The sequence below is a fragment of the Delphinapterus leucas genome, chromosome 1, assembly GCF_059928025.1.
Source record: "Delphinapterus leucas isolate spDelLeu-1000000601 "Yukka" chromosome 1, BTC_Dleu_Yukka2, whole genome shotgun sequence".
Lineage (NCBI taxonomy): Eukaryota > Metazoa > Chordata > Mammalia > Artiodactyla > Monodontidae > Delphinapterus > Delphinapterus leucas.
In genome coordinates this window covers 170,845,745-170,871,662 of record NC_143129.1, presented here as the reverse complement: position 1 = coordinate 170,871,662, position 25,918 = coordinate 170,845,745, and the positions used below count along the sequence as shown (strand labels likewise).

At 38.2% G+C, this 25,918-nt stretch overlaps 1 protein-coding gene across 2 annotated transcripts in view; it reads left to right on the top strand.

The window, feature by feature from the left end:
- MACO1 (macoilin 1) overlaps positions 1-25,918 on the top strand; it is a 56,152-nt gene that overhangs the window by 14,795 nt on the left and 15,439 nt on the right. For both annotated transcript variants that reach the window (XM_022551771.3, XM_089898748.1), the window contains exons 2-6: positions 330-471; positions 2,034-2,160; positions 6,512-6,635; positions 8,198-8,376; positions 9,630-10,131. In XM_022551771.3, the coding sequence (XP_022407479.1) occupies positions 330-471; positions 2,034-2,160; positions 6,512-6,635; positions 8,198-8,376; positions 9,630-10,131 (1,074 nt within the window). The remainder of the gene's footprint in view (positions 1-329; positions 472-2,033; positions 2,161-6,511; positions 6,636-8,197; positions 8,377-9,629; positions 10,132-25,918) is intronic.

Genomic DNA, 25,918 nt, shown 5'->3' with positions numbered 1-25,918 from the left:
AGCTTGAAAGCTGTAATTTTGAGAGTGTTGCAGTATTGTGAAGTCATATACTTAGCACATTTTAAAATAGTGGTGAGATTTAAGTGGGCCTTTTCCATCTTAAATGGAATTAAGCACTTTGGGTCATCATCTTATTTTGATAGTTGTGGGTCTCAGAATGAACACCAGAGCTTTTAAATTTTAGGTGGGCCATGGCAGCATCTCTTTTTGTCCTTTATCTCCATTGTTTTCATAGTATAGGAAGATATTTTTTATCTCTTTAAATAAAGCAGTGAATTTTCTTTTTCTAGCTTTTCACAAATGACCTTGAATTCTTTTATATTTTGCAGTACGTTTTTATACCTGAAATTCCTGGTCGTGTGGGCACTTGTCCTCCTGGCAGATTTTGTCCTGGAGTTCAGATTTGAATACCTGTGGCCATTTTGGCTTTTCATCAGAAGCGTCTATGATTCCTTCAGATACCAGGGACTGGTAAGTTTATTAATATATATATTTTTCAAGTGTAAAAGATTTATTTACCCTTCTAAGAAAGTCTTCAATAACTGATAGTGAAACTGTTTAAAGTAGATTTTATTAGCAATACTTAGGTGACTGTATTGAGTAACAGGGTCTACGGACTGAAACTAGCCTTTGAGGCTATTTTGTCTAAACCCACTGATCAAATCATTTTACTCCCTCCTCTACCATTCCAGTGAAAAGAAGGGGAGGGAGGGAGGATTTCAGAAGGAAGACAGAGTAGTGGATAAAGCAGTAATTGCCCAGTTCTACTCTGAAGTACCTCTGGAGCCCCTATCACTGGCTTTGTGACTGGGTTCGAGTTAGAGCAGTGGTTCTCAGACTTTTTGGTCTCCAGATCCTTTACACTCTTAACAACTATTGAGGACTCCAAAAAGCTTTTATTTATGTAGGTTACATCTATCTATTTTTACTATATTAGAAATTAAAACTGGAAAAAAATTTAATACTTATTTAATTTAAATAAAAATAAAAAATTTAAATTTTTGTTTAAAATAAAATAAAATTTAAAATAAAAATTGAATACTTAATTCACTTAAAAAAAGCAATAATAAACCCATTACATGTTAATACACATTACATTTCAAAATGAAAAATAACTGTATTTTCCAAAACAAAATAATTAGAAGATTGACTACATTTTTGAAAATCTCTCTAATGTCTGGCTTAATAGAAGACAGCTGGATTTTCATATCTGCTTGTGAACTCAGGTGATTACAATATCACTTATCGTGTAACTTCTAGAAGACACCACCATACTCCTGAGTAAATGAGCATGAAAGAGGCAGATAACGCCTTAGTATTATTATGAAATTATTTTACCTGGAAGACTCCCTGGAAGGATCTCAGAGATCCCCAGGGATCCCCAGATCATGTTTTGAGAACTACTGCATTAGAGCAAGGGCATAGGCCTGGGCTTGCTCCCTTGGTTGACCTGTAGTTCTGTTGTGTTACAGAGCCACATCTTAAACCTGTACCTCTTCTACCCAGGCCTGGTGCTTTGGTCAGAGCAAATCCATGCCTTGAAAAGATGGTTTTGAGCTCATGTCCTGTTAGTAATAGATAATGATGTGTCCAGAGGAAGCTGCATTGTTAAAATTATGAACATCAGTGTAATTCTTGCCACAGTTGTGTTTTATCTGTGCTCCAACAGCCTATCCTTTAAGAATGAGTCTCTTTAGTAATATTTTGTGAGGAGAGAGGAGGCTTTTCTGTGTTAAAATTCTGTTTCTTTTAGGTAACCCACCTGTGGAGTCCAAGTAAACTCACTGTGAATCAACCTGTTTGTACTGGTCCAGTTCTTCATGATTTGAGGCCATAAATAGGATTAGTCTTTAATGCTAAATTAACAACTACTTTTTATATGGGTGATTTTAACTATTTAAAATTTCCTGTTGTAACTTGTTCTGTAGTTATTGCATAGCAGTTTCAGAGATTTTGTCCAACGTGCTTTTAATAATCTCTGTTTGAAATTAACATGTTCTAAGATATGTTTTTTATTTTGTTTTTCCCTTTAGGCCTTCTCAGTATTTTTTGTTTGTGTAGCATTCACGTCAAATATAATATGTCTGCTGTTCATCCCCATACAATGGCTTTTTTTTGCTGCTAGTACATATGTGTGGGTTCAGTACGTATGGCACACAGGTAAGTTTTAATGGTTTCTTAGATAGATAGAAATCTTAGATTCAAACTTTTTTAATGTGATTTCCTTGAATAAATTATTTAGAGTTGAGTTTAATGTGAACATTTTTTTTAATCCTTCAATTTTTTTTTAACATCTTTATTGGAGTATAATTGCTTTACAATGTTGTGTTAGTTTCTGCTGTATAACAAAGTGAATCAGCTATATGTATACGTATATCCCCATATCCCCTCCCTCTTGCATCTCCCTCCCACCCTCCCTATCCTGCTCCTCTAGGTGGTCACAAAGCACCGAGCTGATCTCCCTGTGCTGTGCTGCTGCTTTCCACTTGCTGTCTGTTTTACATTTGGTAGTGTATAAATGTGGACATTTTAAAGATCCCTTTTCATAATAGATTATAATATACCTTTAAAATTTATTTTTTTATTATTGAATCAAAACTTTAAGCCTTTATGATTTGATATTTTGATTGTAGACATTTCAGTTACCAACTCTCATTATGAAGATATCCATTTTTTTAAAAAAAGTTGAAGCAGGTTTTATTTAGGTGGACTTGAAGACAGCCATGTGCCAAATAGGAAAAATGTTCCTTCAGCTTCAGTATTGAAAGGAATGTCAGAAGTCATTTAGTTGAACCCTTATTTGGCATAAGAGTCCCCACAGCATCCCTGGCACATGGTGGTTTAATCTCTGATTGAAAATCTAGTGACAAGGAACTTACTACTGTTGTTTTGGGGCAACTGAAATAGAAAATTCTTCCTCCTACTGAGCCAGAATTTTCCTCCTTACACTTTTGACCCAGCATGTCTTGACTGTCTTGGGACTCACTGATCACTTAGAGGATATAAAGGGCTTTCCCCAGAAAAACACATGGGAATATACAGAAAAAATTTTTTTTTTATTTTAAAGGGCTTACAGACCATCCCTGTAGTCCAAACATGGGACCCCTGCATTAGAGCCACACTGAATGAGCGTAATCTTCCATCCATGTTAACATTTCTTTAGAGCCTTAAAGACACTGTCATATCCTCTCATCTTCTTTTCTGTAGACCAAAGCATCTCCTATTTCATCAGCTTTTCCTTGTATGTTATTTTAAGCACTTGCACCATTCTGATCTCCCTAGTTCTTAATGGCTCTCTAAACCAAAATGTACTATTTCAGGTATGTTCTGACTTGAGTGGAGCTACGTAGCCACCTCCCTTCTTCTTAGAGCTATTCTTTTGCTATTACAAACTAAGATGACCTGAGATGTTTTGATAGCTCCAGTCCACTATGAAGCCTGCACAAGGGACGCATGGGGATATGATGATTGGCTCTCAGATCGTCCCATTTCTCTGCAAAGCTGCATGAAACTTGATTCCTAGGCCCAGCTGCAACCTGTAGAATTTTGACCGCTGTTGAAGCACCAACTAATAAAAGCTGTCTGGAGCAACAGTCATTCTCTTCTCTAAATGCTATAAGGATGATGTTGTCCCATGGTAGAAGACACAGTTCAGCTCTTATTTAAAGTATCCACTTTGAGCATTGTTTTCTCCATCTTTAGCGCTCTCTCATATCTGACTGAATTTATAAGCTAGCATGCTGGTTCCTTAGTCTGCTTTCCTCTAGTTAAAGTGATTTTCCTATATACCAGTTTTTACTTCTGTTTCCTTGTCCTGGCCCTCAGTTTCGAGTGAGTTGCAATTTATACTTGTCATTCTCTCTAGGTCTCAGCTTCTTCACTGTCATGTGAGGGTAGAGTAATCTAGACAGTGTTTAAGGGAGCCTTCGAGCTCAGATAATCTCTGACTCTGATGAACTATAATGATTCCCTAAATTACTTTAATAATGTCTTAATAGTTGAGAAAAAACTACTCATATAACTGTTAATAGAACCTATTGGAGTTCAGTGGGTGACCCACAGGGCAGCAATGAAGCTAATGTTATAAATGATATTGGCCTCTCTTTAGCTCTAGGCTCAGAAATGCATGTTGGAATACCTACGTTATGAAGTATGTTTTAATTTGGAATGATTAGTGAACAAACAAAACTAACTTTGTGTTCTTATTAGGCCCAATAAATATGAGTGCAATTTTTATAGCTTGGGATTAATTTCTCTTTCAGTTGTTAAAATTTTAAATTTTTCTTAAGAATGTTACGAATGGTTGATGAAATTATATATTGCCACAAAAGAATGAAAATATTATATCATTAATTTTTTTCCTTGCTATTAAGAGGGAGAAAACAGGATATAAAACTGTATGTACGGGACTACCCTGGAGGTCCAGTGGTTAAGACTCCACGCTTCCACTGTAGAGGACACGGGTTCGATCCCTCGTTGGGGAACTAAGAGCCCACGTGCCGCACAGCATGGCCTAAATACATACATACATACATACATACATAACAGAAGCAAAAAGAATACCTAAAAACCACCTGTATGTACAACATGACTATTATACTAGTTCAAAAATATTTTCAACATGGTTTGATCTTATTTATTTTATAGGTGTAGAAATATGGGTAGTTTATCCAAATTTTTCTATTTTTTCTGTAATGTGCTTATTTTGTTTATGATAACTTTAGAAATTAATAAAGGGAGTACAGAATATAAATTTTTTAAAATGCATTTTGAAATGAAATTGAAAATGCATTATCCTAAGGGTTGCTGTTTGTCTTCCTGCATTGTGAAAATACACTTTTTCCAGTACATTAAATCTGTAAGAATGGTTGAGACCATTAGCTGTCTTCACGGAGCTTCGAGTGTCTTCTTACCTTATGGACTAGGTCTATGGGGATTTAGGTTCTCCTTAGAAGCAGATTCATTGTTATCTCTGTGATTTGGACCCAATTTGTATAAACTCTGGGCCTCACTTTACTCTTCCATAAAATGAAAGTTGGACTAAGTGATCATCTTTCTAGTACCAAGATGCTATAATTTTTCTTGTGTTTCATCCTAAAGAGACTTAGAAAAAAGCCATTTAGTTCTTCAGGTCACTGAGTTTTCCCTCCAGTTCTGTCTTCTGTAACTTGCTAGCTTTATATGGTCTCAAAGGAGATCTTTCCAGAGTTAGTGGATCTCATGCCTTTGTGGTCTATCTTTCATGAAATATCCCATTATTAGTCATGTCCTGACATAGATGGACATAGCCTACAGACTTTGATTCTAAAGCCCAGTGAAAATTATCTCATTATTTGAGTTTTATTTATTCTATTGCAAGTTGCTTTTTCCTACATTGAAAATTGTTTTTAATTACAAAAGGAATATGAGCTTGTAGTTAAGAAAAAAATTTTTTTGAGTAATACTTAAATGTCAGAAACATTTCTTCATGCTGTGTAACTCATTCTTACTTAAGAATTTGTGTTTTTTACATATTTTGTGGTAGTACAGATCTTCATCCTTTTGAAAAGCTGCATCATATTTCATTATATAGATTTATCATAATTAAACATTTCCTGTTGATAGGCATTTAAGTTCATTCTAAGTCCTAATTTTTGCTATTGCAAATAATACATTGAATATTCTTATACATTTTTCCCAGGGCTCTTTTGTATTCCTGTAGGGTAAATTCCTGGAATTGGAATTTCTGGGTCAAAGGTATAAGTATTTTTAACTATACTGCCAAATTGCCTTCTAAGAAAGTTGCCCCAATTTATATTATTGCTGAGTATGAGAAGGAAGTGTTTCACATATCTTCCCTATACTATTACCCATCTTTAAAATTTTTGCTTTATCTGATAGGCTAAAATGATAGAATCTCATTTAAAAAATTTTTATCTCCCTAATCAGTAATGAAGTTGGCATCTTTTCACATGTTTTTTAGCCATCTATATTTTTTCTTTTATGACTTTCAAATTTTTTTCTTCAGTTGACTTTCTGTTGATTTGTAGGAGCTCTTTGTATGCTAGGGCTATGACTTCTTTGTTTTACATATATTGTAAATATTTTCTGCCAGAATGCTTGTTTTTATTTTTGTCTATGATTCCAGGCATCTTTTGTCATATAAAAGCTTTCAGTTTGGATCATATTGCTTTTTAATTAGTTTGGAAGTCTTTTTTTTTTTTAATTTATTTATTTGCTTGGGCTGGGTCTTAGTTGCAGCAGGTGGGCTCTTTAGTTGTGGCTCACGGGCTCCTTAGTTGTGGCATGCGAACTCTTAGTTGCAGCATGCATGTGGGATCTAGTTCCCTGACCAGGGATCAAACGCGGGCCCCCTGCATTGGGAGCGCGGAGTCTTAATCACTGTGCCACCAGGGAAGTCCCAAGTTTGAAAGTCTTAAAGTTACTGTAGTTGAACCAGTCTCCCAAACAACCCATCTGTTGTATTAGTTAATGTTTCATTGATGCTTGTCTCTCTGCTGCTTTCCCACAGAAAGGGGAGTGTGTTTGCCCACAGTATCCCTCTGGATACTCTTTGTTTATATTGAAGCAGCAATTAGATTTAAAGATCTCAAAAATTTTCATGTAGACCTTTGTCGTCCATTTGCTGCTCACTGGTGAGTATTATGTGTATTCTTAATCTGTAATCTAATTCAGTGTTTTCAATGTAGAATGGTAATTTCAATTGTAAATTTTTTCTCAGAGATATTACATGAATCCAGAAGATAACATAACATGGTGTGGTAAAGAACATGAGCCCTGTAGTCAGGCAGATGGGTGTTTGAATCCCAGCTCTGCCCCCTAACAGCTTTGTTGCCTCAGACACGTCACCCTCTCTAAGCCTGAGTTCTCTTACCTATATATTGGGATATATGGGGTGTCATGGGAAAGATGAAATCTCATGGGGTGTCATGGGAAAGATGAAATAAGGTGATATATGTGAAGTGTTTAACTTAATGCCAAGCACATAGGTGTCTGATATATGTTATCTATTTTTATTGTAATCAGATAATGATGCCAAGAAGTCTTAGTGAAATATATGGCTATTTCATGGAGCTTAAATGAACTTACAATTTCCTTTGCCTATTTACAAAAGTAAGAGAATATTGTTAATAATTTTTTAAGGAATATTATTTTTAACCTTAAACCATGAAACATGTTTTAAAATGAGCTTGATTCTTGTTTATATCTATTGCGGAAATAACCACGTAATGTATATTTCTTTTAAATACACCAATTTTTGCTAATATTTATGGCAGAAACCAAAACAAATAGGCATCAACAACAAAAACATAGTTTCCAGTATGTTTAAAGTCTTTTCACAAACAAGTGAATTAAATAAACCTGGTCAGTAAAACTTGTCACTTTAAATTTGTGGTGTGATCACGTTTAGACTAATTATAATTGTTGTTTTCATGTTAATGAAGCTTAATATGAGTTTCAACAGTGTTTTCAGAGACTTTGAAATGATGTTAGACAGACTGATGAGTTGAATGAAAATATTTCAACTTTTTATCCCAGAGATTAGGGTTGTAAGTACAGGTGGTTTAATTTGTTGGTGCAAACCAGTTGTTGGCACTGATAACATCAGATACTTAGTTAAATGATTCTTGAATTTATGTTTGATGGAGTGTTTATGTATGAACTAATTTTCCAGGAATAACTGGTGACCGTACCCCTCAGGCAGCAAGAAGATTAGTCACTTGAATTTGACCCTGCCTTCTAGTATTAAAAACCAAATGATGTCCTTTTGATTTTTTTAACACTTGTAATGTTCACTTATGACCACTCATAAAATCTCTACCCTGTTAGTTCTTAAAAGCATACAGATGCCTAAGTTCTAATCATGCATAAGGCAGTTCAATGTTAATCAAAGACATTAGCCACTGTATCCAACAGTCCCTGCGGTAACTCCTTGAGTTCATTTGAAGAATGCCAAAGTCTGATGGGCAGCCTCTTATGGTCCAGCAGTCCTGCTGTTCCCTGGGGGTTTGTTCTGCGTGCCAGCTGCCTCTGATTTCCACAGCATGCATTACACACTACGTGTGTGTTTACTGAATGCTCAGCTATCATCATCATCTAGAATTTCTTAATTTCAGTCACAGGTGTCCTCATGTACTTGATGCACATGTTGTTTGTTTTTAACTTACAATTACTGGCGGGATTGTCTTCTTTCTAGTATTGGGTACCCTGTGGTGACTTTGGGCTTTGGCTTCAAAAGTTATGTAAGCTACAAAATGCGGTTGAGGAAGCAGAAGGAAGTGCAAAAAGAGAACGAATTTTACATGCAGCTTCTTCAACAAGCCCTCCCCGCAGAGCAACAAATGCTACAAAAGCAAGAAAAAGAGGCTGAGGAAGGTAGGTCTTTACTCTAAAGCTATTGATTCAATAGGTTAGTCATTATTTTGTCTGTCAGTTGTTTTTTTTGTTTTTTTTTTTTTTCAGAAAAGTTGCTAGGGCTCTGGAAAATTACCAAGGCTTTCCCTGTCTTCTGGTGTGCCTCTTCAGGGCTGTTGCTTTGTTTGGTCATGAAATGCAGAATGTGCGTGATGTTTTTCTACCTAGTGTCTGAAGGCCATGTGCTTTTAAATACGTTTATCTTATTATTTTTATATATTTCATTTTTATAGCTCATTTTCTATTTTAATATTTTATTTGTTATAAATATTTTAAAATATTTATTCTCAGTAACAAAATAGTGTATATAACTATGTGCATTTGTAATTGAAGCAAACCAAGAACCAAAGTATAAGCAAGATAGAGATGTAAACATATAGAATTGTTTTATAAGTCAAAATTCTTCTGAATAGAGCAAAGATGGCTAGGTCTCACTTTAAATGGTTTGTATAATGCAACATGGATCTCAGATTGACCTTCTTCTAATACAACCTCTCTCATGAATATATAACCAATTCAACAGATGAATTGATAGCAATACCAGTTTTCTTTGGTTTGAGAGGGTCATGTTTTTAGTTGATACATGACAAAATCTTATTATCTGGTGTGGTGCAAAATTATCTCTTCAAGTAGACTTTGACAAGTTGGAATATGTAGACCTGATACAGAAAATTCTTTGTAAGTGGCCTAGTAAAATGATAATAGACTTCTTATTACTTTAATGATAAAGTCCAGCAGAGGATAGATGCCCTGTATCCTAACATCACACCTTTTTGTTTCATTTAATCTCTTTCTTTGCAGTAAAATTATTAAGTTTGTTTAATCTAAGCATCTTTTAAAATGTGACCTTTTAAGAGTATGATGTGCCTGTGTCCTATCACCCCCCTGATAGACAAGTTTGATTTGACTGATAAGTGAAGTATGACTTAATTGTAAAATCCTCATGTTATTTTCAAGGCCAAAACTTTAATGGCTTGGTGTTCATAAATGATGGCGATTTTCTAAATGTGCAGCTTCTCAAATTTATTTGGATTTGCTTCTTGAAGTTAGCATAATGTGGTGCGGTCATTGCTTCTGAATGAGTTTGCAGCTTAATGTGGTGAGTTTCTAAGTGTAGATGATGCAGTTTATTGAATCAATCCATTGTGTTTTTTTACAACTAAATATTCCAGTGTGGGTTTTTTTTGCTTGTTGGTTTGTTTTTGGTATTGTAGCAGCCAAAGGATTACCTGATATGGATTCCTCAATCCTCATACACCACAACGGAGGTATCCCAGCCAATAAAAAACTCCCCACAACTTTGCCAGAGATAGAATACCGAGAAAAAGGGAAAGAAAAAGACAAAGATGCCAAAAAACACAACCTTGGAATAAATAACAACAATATTCTACAACCTGTAGACTCTAAAATACAAGAAATTGAGTATATGGAAAACCATATCAATAGTAAAAGATTAAATAATGATCTCGTGGGAAGTACAGAAAATCTCTTGAAAGAGGACTCATGCACTGCTTCCTCAAAAAACTACAAAAATGCCAGTGGAGTTGTGAACTCCTCACCTCGAAGTCACAGCGCCACAAATGGGAGCATTCCTTCCTCGTCTAGTAAAAACGAGAAGAAGCAGAAATGCCCTAGCAAGAGCCCAAGTGCACACAAGGACTTAATGGAAAACTGTATTCCTAATAACCAGCTAAGCAAACCAGATGCACTGGTAAGGTAAGTGTGTGTGCTGTGACCTTACCAACGCTTTCCATAAACTTGACTTAGGTCTTGAAAAACACACTTCCAAGTATGCCTGTAGGAATTGTTTGTGATCAGATACTGTGACAACTAACTTTGTGGTGTTTGACATTCAGTGTTTATTTCACATGGGTTTGTTGGTCACCTGTGCCGTTGTCCAAAAGCATTGACTCCAGCTCTTTCCAGTGTTCTGAGTGAGTGGTGACAGTGATTACTTTCCACATTTGACAAATTTACATGTAACTTGATTCTTCTCATGGTTTTGAGAGGCATATCTTTAGTCCTTGACCTCTTCTGTTTGCGTATCCAAAGTTCTTGTGGCATAGACACAAAAAGAAGAGTGTGTGTCCTGTTCATGCAAATCTTTGTCAGATAGATAGAAAAATGAGGGTGGGGGTGGAGAAAGTTGTCCTTTACCACTTTGGACTTGTTCTTGATTGTCCACTTAAAATATGAATTATCCCCCAAATAATTCTGGGAAAGTTAGGTTTGAAAAATAATCTCTTTCTAAAAATTCCATAGGTAAATACAGTTGATCCTTGAACAACACGGGTTTGAACTGCATGGGACCACTTATATGTGTTTATTTTTCAGTAGTAAATATTACAGCACTACATAGTCCTTGGTTGGTTGAATTTGCGGATGTGGAAGAACCATGGATATGGAGGGCCAACTGTAAATTACACTGGGATTGACCCCCACGTTGTTCAAGGGTCGACTGCACAGTGTTAGACATGGATTTTAATCAGAAATGTTCCTTTCCCCATCTTTCAGTTAAAGAGTAACGTTGTATTACCTTGACTGGCTTAGACTTAATTTTTCTGTATTTTATGTATTTAATAAAATACACATATGTTCATTTTACTTCATATCTTTCCATTTGCAAACTGAGATCTGAATTGGAGCTTTTTTATTTTTTTCTCCTTATTTTTTAAAATTGAAGTATAGTTGATTTACAGTGTTGTGTTACTTTTTGGTGTACAGCAAAGTGATTTAGTTATACATATATATCTATATTCTTTTTCATATTCTTATCCATTATGGTTTATTACAGGATATTGAATATAGTCCCCTGTGCTATACAGTAGGACCTTGTTGTTTATTTTATATATAGTAGTTTGTATCTACTAATCCTAAACTCCTGATTTATCCCTCCCCAACCCCTTTCCCCTTTGGTAACCATAAGTTTGTTTTCTGTGTCTGTGTGTCTCTTTCTGTTTTGTAAATAAGTTCATTTGTATCATATTCTCGATTCCACATATAAGTGATACCATACGGTATTTGTCTTTCTCTGGCTTACTTCACTTAGTATAATAATCTCTAGGTCCATCCATGTTGCTGTAAATGTCATTATTTTGAGGAGCTTTTTAAAAATACATAACTTAAGAGGGCACTTGTAACTCCTTCCCTCCACTAAGTTATCTTTATTCCTCTTCCTTTGGCTTGCTTCAGAACAGACAATTTATGAGGGAAGGTTTTTCTAGTGTTATGAATTATATGAATTAGATTATTAATTTGTTTTAGTTTTCTTATTGGCAGCTAGATGAAAGGAAATATATGTGGGTTCTACTGCTGAAGCCGCTAGAGGTTTCAGAGCCCTCTGCCACTTCTGGAAGCATACATGCTGTTGCTGATGCCAGGCTGGCATCCACATCTGTTTCTTTTGATTTGACGTTCTGCCCCATCATACCCTGCAGAGAAAACACTCAGCAGAGAACTCTCTTCCATTTGCCCATGGGAGAAAGACCAATTAGTTGACCTTCTATGTCAAAGGGAATATCCCACAAATTTACTATATGCTATAAATGAAACATCTGCCACCATCTTTTTAACATCCTTTCTCCTACACAATTTTAATAATAGCAGTCCAGTCAAAACAGTTTTCCTCTGTCGGGTGTTGCAGAGAGAGAGCAGTCAAGGCTCAGTCTTGTGATACCACCTCACTTGGGCCCACTTGTCATGTTGGTTGACTCTACTACCTGATCTGCCTTTAGTAAAGAATTTCAAGGTCTCAGATGGCCCATTTTCCAGTCGTGGGTCCAGTGCTCCTGTGCCTGCTCCTGGAGTATATACCTCTTCCTGTGATCACTAATGTGTCCTCTGATGTGCCTTGATCTGAAGGGCCCCAGAATATTACTCTGCTTTAGGCAATACCTGCTGTCAAATACCTAAATATAAAATGTTATATTTAAATAGTTTTATCAGCTTCCACAGGATTATTTTCAACTTTTAATATAATATTATAAAAAATAAAGAGATGATATAAATATCCAACAATAGGGGAGAAATTTAAATAGTTATGGTCCATATATTCCATAGATTTTTAATACAGAAATTACAAAATCATATTTTTGAGCCATATTAAATAATATAGGGAAGTGCTTATGACATAATATTTCATGAAGAAAGTAGAAATCAATCTTATTAAAAACATTTTGTTTTTCTGGTATACACAGAGAAAGGATTTGAAGGGAAAGGAACCAAAATGATAACAATAGTTAATTGCTCCATGATAGTATGGGGGCTTTTAATTTTTCTTCTCTCTTTCATGCATTTTCAAGTTTTTCTATGATGAACAACAATGAAAGTTTATAAAAGGAAAAGGATATCTATCCTAGTGAATTATCACACTGTCCCTCGCCCTTCTTGGCTGTCTCCTGTTTCTTCTTCCTTGACTTCATGTATGTTTTGATGAATATTAATAAGACTGTAACGGATCCAAACCTGACATGTTTGAGCTGTTAGTCATAGAGTGGATTTGTTATCTTCAGATGGAAAGGGCTGGGCTCAGTGGTCTCTAAGGCTGCTTCTGATGCAAACGTACATGGGTTGACAGTATGTACATGAGTCCTTTGCTCCTGCAGATACACCCAAGGCTGTGTATAGTTCCAGGCTGGCTATAAGGATAAGACTGATCATCCCTTTTATAAAGCTTTTTCTAAAAATCGTTTGAAAACCAGTACTGTATTATTAATAGTAAATTAATTGCAGCACATTCTACATAGCTATGTCTGTCTCAGTATCATGGTTGAAAACTACTGTATTTGAGGAACCAATTCATTGATTTTGGGGGGAATATTCATTAGTACATCACCTTCAAAGAATTCTTGGAGATCGGTGTGGCTGTCAAAATGAAGTCCGATGGTTGTTCCCTGTGAAGGAGCAAGCAGTCCTTCAGGTCTTTTCACCGTCTCTCCAAGCTCCAAGGATGTTCTCTAGTGTGCTGTACACCACAGGCTGGCAGACCACTGCACACAGGCCAAACTTGGCCCACTGCCTGTTTTTGTAAAAAAAAGTTTTATTGGAACATAGCCACGCTCATTCATTTACATAGTGTCTATGGCTGCTTTATTGTGGCAGAGTTGAGTAACTGCGACAGAGACTCTATGGCCTGCAAAGCCAAAGATGTTCACTCCTAGCCCGTAACAGAAAAAGCATGCTGATATATGTGCCACATCTTCTTTATCCATTCGTCCGATGATGGACACTTAGGTTGCTTCCATGTCCGGGCTATTGTAAATAGAGCTGCAATGAACATTTTGGTACATGACTCTTTTTGAATTATGGTTTTCTCAGGGTATATGCCCAGTAGTGGGATTGCTGGGTCATATGGTAGTTCTATTTGTAGTTTTGGAATATTACTCAGCCACAAAAGGAAACGAAATTGAGTTATTTGTAGTGAGGTGGATGGACCTAGAGTCTGTCATACAGAGTGAAGTAAGTCAGAAAGAGAAAAACAAATACCATACGCTAACATATATATATGGAATCTAAAAAAAAAAAAAGGTCATGAAGAACCTAGGGGTAAGACGGGAATAAAGACATAGACCTACTAGAGAATGGACTTGAAGATATGGGGAGGGGGAAGGGTAAGCTGTGACAAAGTGAGAGAGTGGCATGGACGTATATACACTACCAAACATAAAATAGATAGCTAGTGGGAAGCAGCTGCATAGCACAGGGAGATCAGCTCGGTGCTTTGTGACCACCTAGAGGGGTGGGATAGGGAGGGTGGGAAGGAGGGAGACGCAAGAGGGAAGAGATATGGGAACATATGTATATGTATAACTGATTCACTTTGTTATAAAGCAGAAGCTAACACACCATTGTAAAGCAATTATACTCCAATAAAGATGTAAAAAAAAAAGTATGCTGATAGATCCACTAAGGTGGGGGAAGGTGGGGAACTTGGCAGTAAGTGTTGCCTGTAGGCTCCTTCCCAGGAAAAGTTTGGGAACTTGCTAAAGCCACTCCAAAGTCCTCTTTTGGTTTGAGAAATACATATCTTACAAAATGGCCCAATTTCTGCCAGCTTGATTTCTGAATTCTTTACCCAAGTTATTTAGAAACAGACTTATAATATTGGTGGCGAAAAATATTTTTAATTCTGACGTGGAAAAAACTGCTAGACATAAACAAAAAAGCAATAAGGAAGATCAGTTATTTTAAGTAAGTGCTGGGTTAGAAAGGAATCCTGTAAATTAGAGTGAGGTTTGCTCAATTTTTTCTTCAGTGGTCAAATTTAAAATATTTTAAGTGTGAAAAAATTATAGAAAACTTAGGTGGAAAAAGGAGGAAATATATGACACAAATCACTGTTAAATTTTTGTTGTATTTCATCAACTAAAGTTATATAGTTGGGGCCATAGTGTTTGTGTAGGGTTTTTTTATTAATTTGTATTGGAGTATAGTTGCTTTACAGTGTTGTGTTAGTTTCTGCTGTACAGCAAAGTGAATCAGTTATATGTATACATATATCCCCTCTTTTAGATTGCCTTCCTATTTAGGTCATCACAGAGCATTGAGTAGAGTTCCCTGTGCTGTACAGTAGGTTCTCATTAGTTGTCTTTTTTATACATAGTAGTGTATATATGTCAATCCCAATCTCCCAATTCATCCCACCCCCTCCTTCCCCCATTGGTATCCATAAGTTTGTTCGCTGTGTTTGTGTAGTTTTTGTGTCCTGCTTTTTTCACCTAAATTATATTGAAATCATTTTCCCAATTTAGCCTAACACTGGTTTTCACTTGATGTGGAATATTCCATGGCAGGTGTGTGTGATCATTCAGTGGTCACTCTAAGATCCGGCAGGTCAGGGTGCGACACCTGAGCTGCTTTCCTGTAGTTTCAGGGCCTACAAGCAGAAGAGCCAACACTTTTGTTTGTACTTGGCACAAAGCTCCCTCTCAAATACAGCCCAAGACTGTGGGGTTTCTTGTTGGGGTTTGTTACTTGTTTCAATTTCCTGGTTAAGGGAGAGAATTTAAAACTGAGTACAAAATGTAAAGTGATCCATATTCTGTAGAAATGTGGAAGCAAAAGTCTCTTCTTGGTTTATTTCCATCCCGCCTTTTCTTTCTTTGTTTTTTGTGTTCAAGACAGAAGATTAACCTTTCTTGTTTCTAGTGCTTATTCTTAATAAGATATCAACTCTTTAACATAGTTGAATAATGTTTGGTGTGAAGAGTCATGAAGGAAAAGTATCCACAGTTTGCCTAGTAGAGATGCATTTGACAAAACTGAGTAGAATTTAGAATGATGGGTGTTTTTTTTGGAACTGCAAGAGTTCTAAGAGACAGTTAGACCAGCCTCCCCAGCCCTGTCTTTTTAGCAGAAAAGTAAACAAGCCTTACAACAGTAAATGGCTAGTCCAAGTAACCCAGCTAGAGTGGTAGTTACCAGGACCGGAACCGAAATTTCTTGACTTCTGCCTTTGCTGTTATACCATGCTGCTTAAAAAAAAAGTTTTATCAACCTGCTTTATTTTTCTGTTTTTTAAAAACATTTTGTGTTTTTGTGTTTTTGTTTTAAATGCACACACAGCTAAAGCTGACATAAGGATTGGCTCCAGAGCTAAGTTTTATGCTCTCGTGGCTAAAATCTACAGAAGAAATGCTTAGAATTCATTTAATTTTACATTTTTCTAGAGATATGCTCTTTTAAGTGTTTTAAAAATTCTTGCTCTTGCCAAAGACACAGGGGTGTACTTATTTCTGAACAGAAGGGGGCCATCCACTCGTACCCTTGAAAGCTTGGTTACAGCTTCAGATAGCCTAGAGCCACCCAGCAGGAAATTTGCCCTTTAGGAATAAATCCGGGGTAGGCCTAGCTTGACAGCAGCAGAGCAAAGAGCCTTGAATTGGAAAATTTAGGATTGGGGATGTAACGATCAACTTACCCTGAGGAAAGGCCACCAGTGACTGCTTTGAAGGCCTGAGGTGCTGGGGTGTGGGCGTGGCCATAGTGGTAAGTTCTGAGGGTGAGGGTGGGGGTGCGTTTTCCTCAGGGGAAAGTGGAAATCTGGGATATGTTTTCATATATTGAAAAGTCATTCTTTTTTCCTCTCTGAATTCCTTTGGTTATTTTAAGCACACCAAAATGTTATTACTTATAAGTTAGTTTGTTCATACAGTTCTGCTTATTTGGAGACTTGAGAGCCTTGGGAGAAAAGGAGAAAACGTGTATCAGGATTTTTCCAGTAATCACTAAGCAAGTGTGATAGGCCTGACTCAGAGGGGAGGGAGGAGGAGAGGAGGGATAGAGAAGCACTTTAAGACATTTTAACTCATTCACCGACACTGAGGAGTGTTTAACTTACACTCATACCCAGGAACTAACTTATATTACTAGATCTGGGTCTTAGGGAAATATTTTGGGATCATATAGATTAATGACAACATACTTTATAAATAGTGTTCTGATCCATCCGTGAGTATATTGATTGTGTTTTTAGTAGCTGTGATATGAATATTTGTGACTCAGCTCTTTCTAGGTTAAGCTGGTAGGTGAGCAAAATGTCACTGGTCTTCATTCCACTTTCTAGCCCATATAAACCTTGTGTTTATGTTTTATGATTTTATGTTTTTCTTAAGGGGGACGAAGACAGCAAAAGCTAACAACAGCCAACTTTCTTCTTTGACAGGATTTGCTGATGCCACAGATTGCTCAGGTGGTTTGGCTAGCAGTTCTCAGTCTTTGTACTTCTGCATTTAATCTTGTCTCCAGACACCAACATTTGAGATTGTCATGTAACCTCTGCCTTATAGAAGGCTACTTAGTGTGGTCTTGCTGTTGGGGGAAAAACAACAGACAGTTTACACTACTTCCTATTTTTCATTTCCCACATTTTAAGGTGTCTACACACAATTAAAAATTATGTACCCATTGAAAGCAAATGGCCATATTTTTAGATACTGATTTTTAATAATCAGTGGGTTCAGTATGATTTTGGTGTGAATAGCTGTGCAAAAGAGAAAAGTAAAGATAATCCAAGAAGCCCCTGTTTTGTCATCTTAGAGATTGTAGGCACAAAGCGAGGGTAGAATCCAAAGTTGAGACCTGACTATGGGAAAGAAACAAGACAGAGCAGTCAATTCCAGAGGAAGAGCCCACGAGCATTCCCTGAGACAGGTACTCCAGGGGGAGGTGGCCTTTTATAGACCTTTCCAGCCCTCTCCCAAGTCCCTAAAGAGTCCTACGTGGGAAATCACTGTAGTTTAAGTGGGGAAGGTTACAAAGGAGTCTCTTGAAAGGTGGAAACTCATCTTAAAAGAAGGTAATGGAAACACCCCAACATTGATTGTTAAAGGGGCGGAAATAGCAAAACAGATCATATGGTATGAACCATTAACAAAATATGGTTAGGTATGATTCTTACATACACAGAAAATTATTTGAAATAGTATACACCAAATGGTCAATTGTAGCTGATTATAGGAGATGTTTACTTTCTACAATGTCTATTTCTACATACTTTGAATTTTTACACGGGCTTATTATGCCCATAAAAGAATGTAAGCTCGACGAGGGCAGGGACCTCCTTTTTTCTTGTCTGCCACAGTACACAGTGATTGCCACAGGGTAGATGCTCAGTAAATACTTGTTGAATGAATATTACCTTTGTGCAGGGAAAATACTAGATGGGGGCAGGGGGAGGAAAGATGCAGTGCAGTGCAACTCAAAGGCTTTTGAAGGTGGAAAACCTAAATATTACATTAGACCAGGCCAAGGACCTGCCATCCAGTGTCAAACTATTTGTTGTTCTTGAGTAAGTTGTTACTGATTTTATTTCTAAAAAATAGAAGGACTTTCCACTCTAAGCCCTTTTCCTTGGTATTTCCCAGAAAGTTTTAAAATCAAGTACTCTGTCAGGACTTTTTTCCAGGCTGTGAGGAGGTTTAAGAATTTCTGGAAGTTACAAGGGCAAGGGGAGAAAACTCCTCCAAGGGACTTTTGAAAAAGCCATTTGCTCTGCCAGTGGGTTGGTTGTTCCTCAGGGCCAAGGAATCTAGGCACAAGTCACATGTCAGCCAAGAACTCGGAGGAAATCTCAGTTTGCCTTGTCTTATTCATCTTTCCTGGTGGGTCTTGCCTGGTGGGTCTTGCCTTCTCTCTTCCCCCTTAGCTCTAGCCATTCTCTTTGTCTTTGTGGTAGCTGGAGAGAGAGCTTAGATTCCATGTTTCCAAACTTCCCTCCAAGGAAATCCCCCTGGTTAGAAAATGCATTGACTGCTTGTATGTCATCTCTGGTGCCAAAGAGAAAATGGTATCTTTGTTTGTTTTCTTTTGCATTTGAATACATTTTGCTGTGTGTCAGGAATAGTTTGTGGAAGAAAATATGACCTTGGAAGACAGTGATTGGGGCTTTGGGGCTTTACCCTGGCTGCTTTCCCTACGTGTGCTACCTGTCACCTGCATTGACAACCTGTGCTGCACAGTGACTTGCCTGACACTCTCCTTGTGAGTGGTGGCTGCCAAAGTAGGCCTTTCCGCTTCCACAGGTGCATTTGACCATTTACTTGTAACAGTATCATTTCTAGCTGAGAGGTAAATTTAGTAAAAATACATGACATTTCAGAAAGAATTAGATTAAATATGTTGGATATAGCTGCTACTAAATATTTTGGAAATTATTAAGTGAAAATAAATGCTTTGGAAATTATTAAGTGAAAAGAAAAGTAGTACAGCCATATTTCTATTTATTAGTAAGTTCAGTGTCTCTGTGGAAACATGTTTTTGATTTATATTAGTCTAGCATTGTTTCTGAGCAGATATACATTGTTGGACCTGATTTATTTTCATTTTCTGCCATGCTCATAATATTTAAGGTACCTGTAGGTTTTATTTGGTTAGCTTTGTTTATTATATTAATTCATAATATAGTTTGAATTTATTTTAACCATTGCAGTGATTTAAAACTATAATAGTCTGGGATATAAATGTGGTAATAGAAGCATGATAATTTTATACTTAAGCAGGCCTATTTTGTGACTTGAAAACCAAGCAGCACTTTAGAAGCTAGGCATTAATGAATTTAAGCCAGCAGTTTACTTAGTCTGCATATCCAGGTGATCAAAAAAGATCATTATCTATGTTGTATGGATAAATTATGAAATAACACAAATTATTTGGTGGGGAGAATCCACATTAGAAACATTTTTATGTTGAGTACTGAGAGTTTATTCTAAAACAGGGATTTCTGATTAGCCAGCTAGAAAGTTTCCTCCCTAGAATTCAGAAGGAACTACTATAAAATGTTGTGTTAAATTCTGAGTCAGTACCCCTGCTGGCACATAACGAACTGAGATTTCCAGCTAAGGGAATTAGGGGTGGATTCCCTGAAGGGGCGGAACTCCAAGAAAAAGGAACTGTATTCTTTAAATGTTACTCACACTACCATTTAGAGACTGGCTATTTGAGTACTTTGACCGCCAGTGTGGGTATACTTCAGTCTGTGCAAATCTCTCTGGGATCTCTTAGACCTCTTTTCTAGTCAGCTGGGACTCTCAGAATTAAAGCAAGTTTTAGTTTCTTTTTTATGGAAAGAATGACAACTCCTCTCTCTCGTAAGGCACGTTTCACCTTTCTTGGTAGAGTGTTGTAACAGATTTGAAACAGAAACAGTATAATGAACTGGAAAGGACCACTGCCCTTACTGTCCCCCTGGCTCTAGAGAGGGTGTTGCGGACTCCGGCACGTACAGGAGCGAGGCAGGGCACAGGCGTGAGCAGGGGGCCGGGGTTGGCATCGTTCGTACTCAGTACTGCACCCGGCACGTGGGAGTTGGGAAGCACATGCCCTTCCAGACGGCCCAGCCAGGTGTTGCTGTGGGGTTGCAGGCCCAGTGTTGCTAAATCTTCTGATATTCAGAGGAGATGCCAAAATAGGTGTCTTTATGTGAAATCTCACAGTTCCACAACATTTATTTTTACATCATGTGGAGGAGAGTGAAACAAACATGTTCATGGGCCGGATTGGCTCACCAGTCTGTAACCTCTGCACCTGACCCTTCCTGTTACTCTTGTATTTTGTTCCATCCCCCACTGACCCCACCAGTCAAAAACTGGACTCCTGCAGGAAGGACTTGTAGTTAGGGGCAATCTGGTAATTCCCATGAACTGAGCTGCCATGTATTAATGGGAACTTTTTGCCTTCTCCTGTCCTTGAGTTCTGTGTGCTCCTGGAAAACATGCACCTGTTGACAGTGCCCCTCCAGAGTCAAAGACTGCCACCTTTTTTGTTGCATCCTCACACCTGACCGTGAGGCCTTCAGACCACTTAGAAGGAGAGGGGACAGCATTATGGTAAGAAGGGTAGTTTGGGTCTCTGGTGTTCCTCAAACCATACGGTATAGAGGCCTCCTGTGTCTAAGGCAGGTGACTTACTCCACATCAAGGTGTTTTTCTGCCATGTTCTTGGAGCATAAAATACACCGAAACAGGGGACATGGACAGTGGTTATTTGCAGATTTCACAGACCAGCCAGTTTAGAATCTGGACCTCCCAGCACCATCCCCTGTAACGTGTGTATACTGTCAAGGCTGATGTCAGAGTGATGCCTGCTCTCTTCTTTTACAGGGAGCCAGGGCAGGGCCATAAACTGCAGCTCTAGAATCTAGATTTAGACAAACTATTGCTTTGATAGGAACTGATGAATGGGAAGTACAGGTAGTTGATGTAGATTTAGGAACTGAGGTGTCTTCTACTTCAGAAAATTAAGTTCGCCTTCCTTGGAGTGACCTAAAAAGTTTAGGAAGTGAAAGAGTTGGGTTTTCCCTAAGGCTTTCAGATTATTTCTGAAACTGGCCTGTGACATGGGCAAATCTAAGAGTAACAGTGAATGTTGAAAAGCCATGGAAAGCAAATTAACAGCTTCCTCTTTTGAAATAACTTTTCTCCCGATCATAAAATGATAATTAAAATGTTAAAAATAAGCTGTTGATTACTTCCAATTTTGAAAATAAAGAAGAGGTGGCCACTATCTTTTTTTTTTTTTTTTTTTTTTTTTTGCGGTTTGTAGGCCTCTCACTGCCGTGGCCTCTCCCTCTGCGGACCACAGGCTCCGGACGCACAGGTTCAGCGGCCATGGCTCACGGGCCCAGCCGCTCCGCGGCATGTGGGATCCTCCTGGACTGGGGCATGAACCCGTGTCCCCTGCATCAGCAGGTGGACTCTCAACCACTGCGCCACCAGGGAAGCCCCACTATCTTAATGTATATCCTCTCAGTCTTTTTTTCTCTTGCATACATACATATTTTCACAAAACGAAGCTCATACTATGTATAATGTTTTGTAATTGTCTTTTTCACTGACTATATCATGAGCATTCTCCCATGTCATTGAATATCCTTCCTCAGTGGTTTTTTTAAAAATTAATTTGTTTATTATTTTTTTGGCTGTGTTGAGTTTGTTGCTACATGTGGGCTTTCTCTAGTTGCGGCGAGCGGGGGCTACTCTTCATTACGGTGCATGGGCTTCTCATCACAGTGGCTTCTCTTGTTGTGGAGCGCGGGCTCTAGGCGCGTGGGCTTCAGTAGTTGTGGCACGTGGGCTCAGTAGTTGTGGCTCGCAGGCTCAGTAATTGTGGCGCACAGGCTTAGTGCTCCGCACCATGTGGGATCTTCCCAGGCCAGGGCTTGAACCCATGTCCCCTGCATTGGCAGGCGGATTCTTAACCACTGTGCCACCAGGGAAGACCCCAATGGTTTTTTAATGGTGGCATGTCAGTCAGACACATGAAGATACAATTTATTTAGCCACTCTTCTGTTGAATATTTGTGTTCCTGCTTTTTTTTTTCTTATTATAAATAATGCTGCAACAAACACACTTTTACACAAATCTTTGTGTGTATCTCCAGTGTGGGAGAGGGATGATGTATTAACAGATATGAACATTTTAAAGACTTTTTTGATACAAAGTATCATATCTGACTACATCTTTTAAGGACCTTATTAAATATACTAGTTCATGGCACCCATAGCTTTATTCTTAAAGGGCTTCAAGAAGTCAGTTTTCTATTCCGTGAATGGCCAGTGAAATCCTCTAGATTTCCTTTCCTTCTCTGTGTTCCTTAATGAAAATGAATGTGTTTGACAGATTAGGGAGCAGAGACATAAGGTACTTTGTATTATGGTTTCACCTAGCAATCAGGTAATCAGGCTGTTGCTTATTTTTGGATACTTGTGCCTGGTAAGCAATTGTAGTAACCAGAGTGAGACAGCTAACCAGACAGTAACCAGAGACAGAGAGGCAGCTTCATTTCCTTATTTCCAAAGTTGTGGTTTATAGGATATACTAGAGCAGCTTCAAGTCAGTGTAGGCCTCACTTAAGATGAAAGACATTCATGTTTTTATGTGAGTGACCCATGCTACCCAGCCTGTCAGGGTGAATGACCTGGAAAGGGGGGAAGGGAAGGAGTTGGTGGAGAAGGTAAACAGTATTTCTTTTGGGGACAGAGCTTTGATTTATGAGCTCAGTTTCCTGCATAGACAGCTGTGTGGTCCCTAAACAAGTTTTGTCTTGTATGATTAACCTATGCCAGGGGATCTCCTAATGGAATTAGGTACTTAGCGAGATAAAGCAGTTGCTCTTCATTCAGTCTTTTTTTTTTTTTTAAACATCTTTATTGGAGTATAATTGCTTTACAATGGTGTGTTAGTTTCTGCTTTGTAACAAAGTGAATCAGTTATACATATACATATATTCCCACATCTCTTCCCTCTTGCACCTCCCTCCCTCCCACCCTCCCTATCCCACCCCTCTAGGTGGTCACAAAGCACTGAGCTGATCTCCCTGTGCCAAGCGGCTGCTTCCCACTAGCTATCTATTTTACGTTTGGTAGTGTATATATGTCCATGCCACTCTCTCACCTCCCCATATCCTCAAGTCCATGCTCTAGTAGGTCTGTGTCTTTATTCCCATCTTCATTCAGTCTTTTCATGTGCACCTGCCTTCCTGATAAGCAAATGCCCCTTTACCCCGGTCTCCTTCAGCCACTATTGAAACTAAAAATCTGGCGGCCTTCTGTAGATAGGTTGTTTCCAGAGCCTCATATATCATAACGCTAACCCTGTTCTAATCTAAGCACTGAGGAAATGGACACAGAGCGAGAGTTAGAGACATGGTCTTGGAAGGGTTGGAAGAAACTTTAGAAATACACTTCCAGCTTCTAATTTTAGAGCACCGCCAGTCCCTGGCTTCAGAGAACTTATAGGCTCTTTAGAAATAAGATATATACACAGGAAAATATTAAAAACCAAAACAAATGTAAAAACAGCACAGGGAAATGGTTTAGTGCCAAACCAGAAACACCAACAGTAAGGGCTTTCAGATTTCAGAAGGAGAGGGAAATCAGCACCTCATGGTGGAGAGTTTGGTTTTTGTTTTTATTTTTTAAGTGGGTCTCGAATGAGTGAGACTTGAAAATTGGAGGCCATTCCTCCAGGAGGGAGGGGTGGTATAATTAAAGGCAGAAGATGTCTGGAAACAAGGAGCGGGTCGTTTTGGCTGGTATGATGGGTTTGTGAAAAAAACTCATCTTTCAGTCACTTGGCTGTATCGTTTGAAGGTGACCTTCTGAAGCCCCTTTTCTTACGTGGTAAGCAGCACTCTTAAGTCCTGTGTTGTCATGCAAGGCCTACAGCATCTCTGTCACAGCTTCTTAGAGCTCAGAGATAACCAGCAGAGCCGAGGCTCCTTATCTTCCTGAGGGCCTCATGGGGTCAAGCTGGCAACCCATAGAAATATACACTTAGGTCGTTTTCTGGAATGGGTATGGAGTCATCCGTAGGTGAAGTCCTGGCTGAGAAAAGATCTCCCTCTTTTTCGCAGGACTTGCTTCCTGGGGCAGTTTCCTGCCCCAAAGTCTTAAAGTTCTTCTGTGTTCTCAGTCAGGCCTCATAAAGCCTCAGGCTTTATAAAAACATGAAGGTACTGGCTCTACACATTGGAGACTTTTAAACTTTCAATGAAGTCATAGCACTGTGGCTGTAATTCAAGTAATTCACAAAGATAAGGATTACAAACACTTAGACATAAATATCTCCCTACCTTTTCAGATGCTTAACAATACCTCTTTCAACTAAAAGCTGACACTTGAATACTGTACTTTGTTTTACTACCAGGTGTGCTTCAAGATGCTCAAAGATATTTTTCTTACTTAGCCTGCCTTGAAAGACTCAGGTTTGAGCTTCATTCTTTTGGTCAGCTAGGAAATTACCCCTTATTAAAATGTAACTTTTTCCCTTAAAATTAAATAATTAGCAACCATTTACATTATAGCGTACCTTAGCTGGGTGGAATGAGGGAGGAGATGAGGTAGAGTTGAGGTTTGGAGTGGGTAAGAGTGTTCCTCAGCTTGGCAGTTTTGCTCTGAAGTCAGCTGGGCCGGCGAGTGGAGCCCTGAGGAAGGGCTGCTCCAGGGGCCCCACCTCTTGCTTGTGAGTTAGGTGCTCTGCTGGAGTTTAGAGGTAGCTTACAAGTTTAGAAGTTGATTTAAAATTTTATCAGTAAAGTGGCTCGGAAAGGTGCCTGGACCTAACAGGTAACATTCTGAGTTGATTAGACCCCTGGTTTGTCTGATTGGGCCCAGACAGACATATTTATTGGACGCATAGACTTCAGCTTTGCTGTGGGCCCTGTCTGTGTGCCAAGTGGCAGCACTACTGGACAGCCTTCGTAAGGGTGACTAGCGCCACGGGAGTTGGGCAAGGAGGGAGTATGTTTATTTCCTGCCGAAGCCTTACCAAAGTTTGGTTAAGATCTGTCTGACCCATTATTTCTCTTTTTTGGATGAGTTTATAGTTCTGCTGGAGGAAAATTCTCTTTTATCCCTTAATCTTCTATTGTGTAGGGAGGAGAATAGGATTTAGCTCTGATAAATGGATTTGAGCTTGGAGATGAAATTTTTTCCTGCTTTCTTTTGATTCCTATTTACTGAAATTAGTTTTAAGGGTTATAAACTATTACTTCTGCCTCATTGTCTTCCTGGCCACGTGCTTCAAATTTAGGTTGCAGCTATCGACATTTTAGTAAAATCCCATGAATACATTTGAAGATTTTGCATTAACCTCTTAACACCATTTAATCAGTACTTCTTGGTGTTTCACAGCAATAAATTATATATCTGCATTTTACCTAGTAAGTATTGACCTTCAGCACAAAAGGGTTAAGTTTACCATTATGACAAGTAGTAGTTATCTGTCTAATAAATGCCCCTGGTACTTGACTGGCTCGATTCAGTTCAACTTACTAATTCATGTAATTCTTTAAAGACTCATGTATACATTTTTTATTGAGCACATGCGGGGATTGGGAGTACAGTTCCTCTGTGCAGTGTAATATTATGCAGCAATTAAGTTGTTTGTGAAAAGTTTCTAATCGTGTGGAAAGGTGCTTAAGCTATGTAAACTATACATGTGATACCCTCTCAGCAATATGAAAAATGTTTACATGTGTTAAGAAAGAGAAAGAAAAAGACATGCA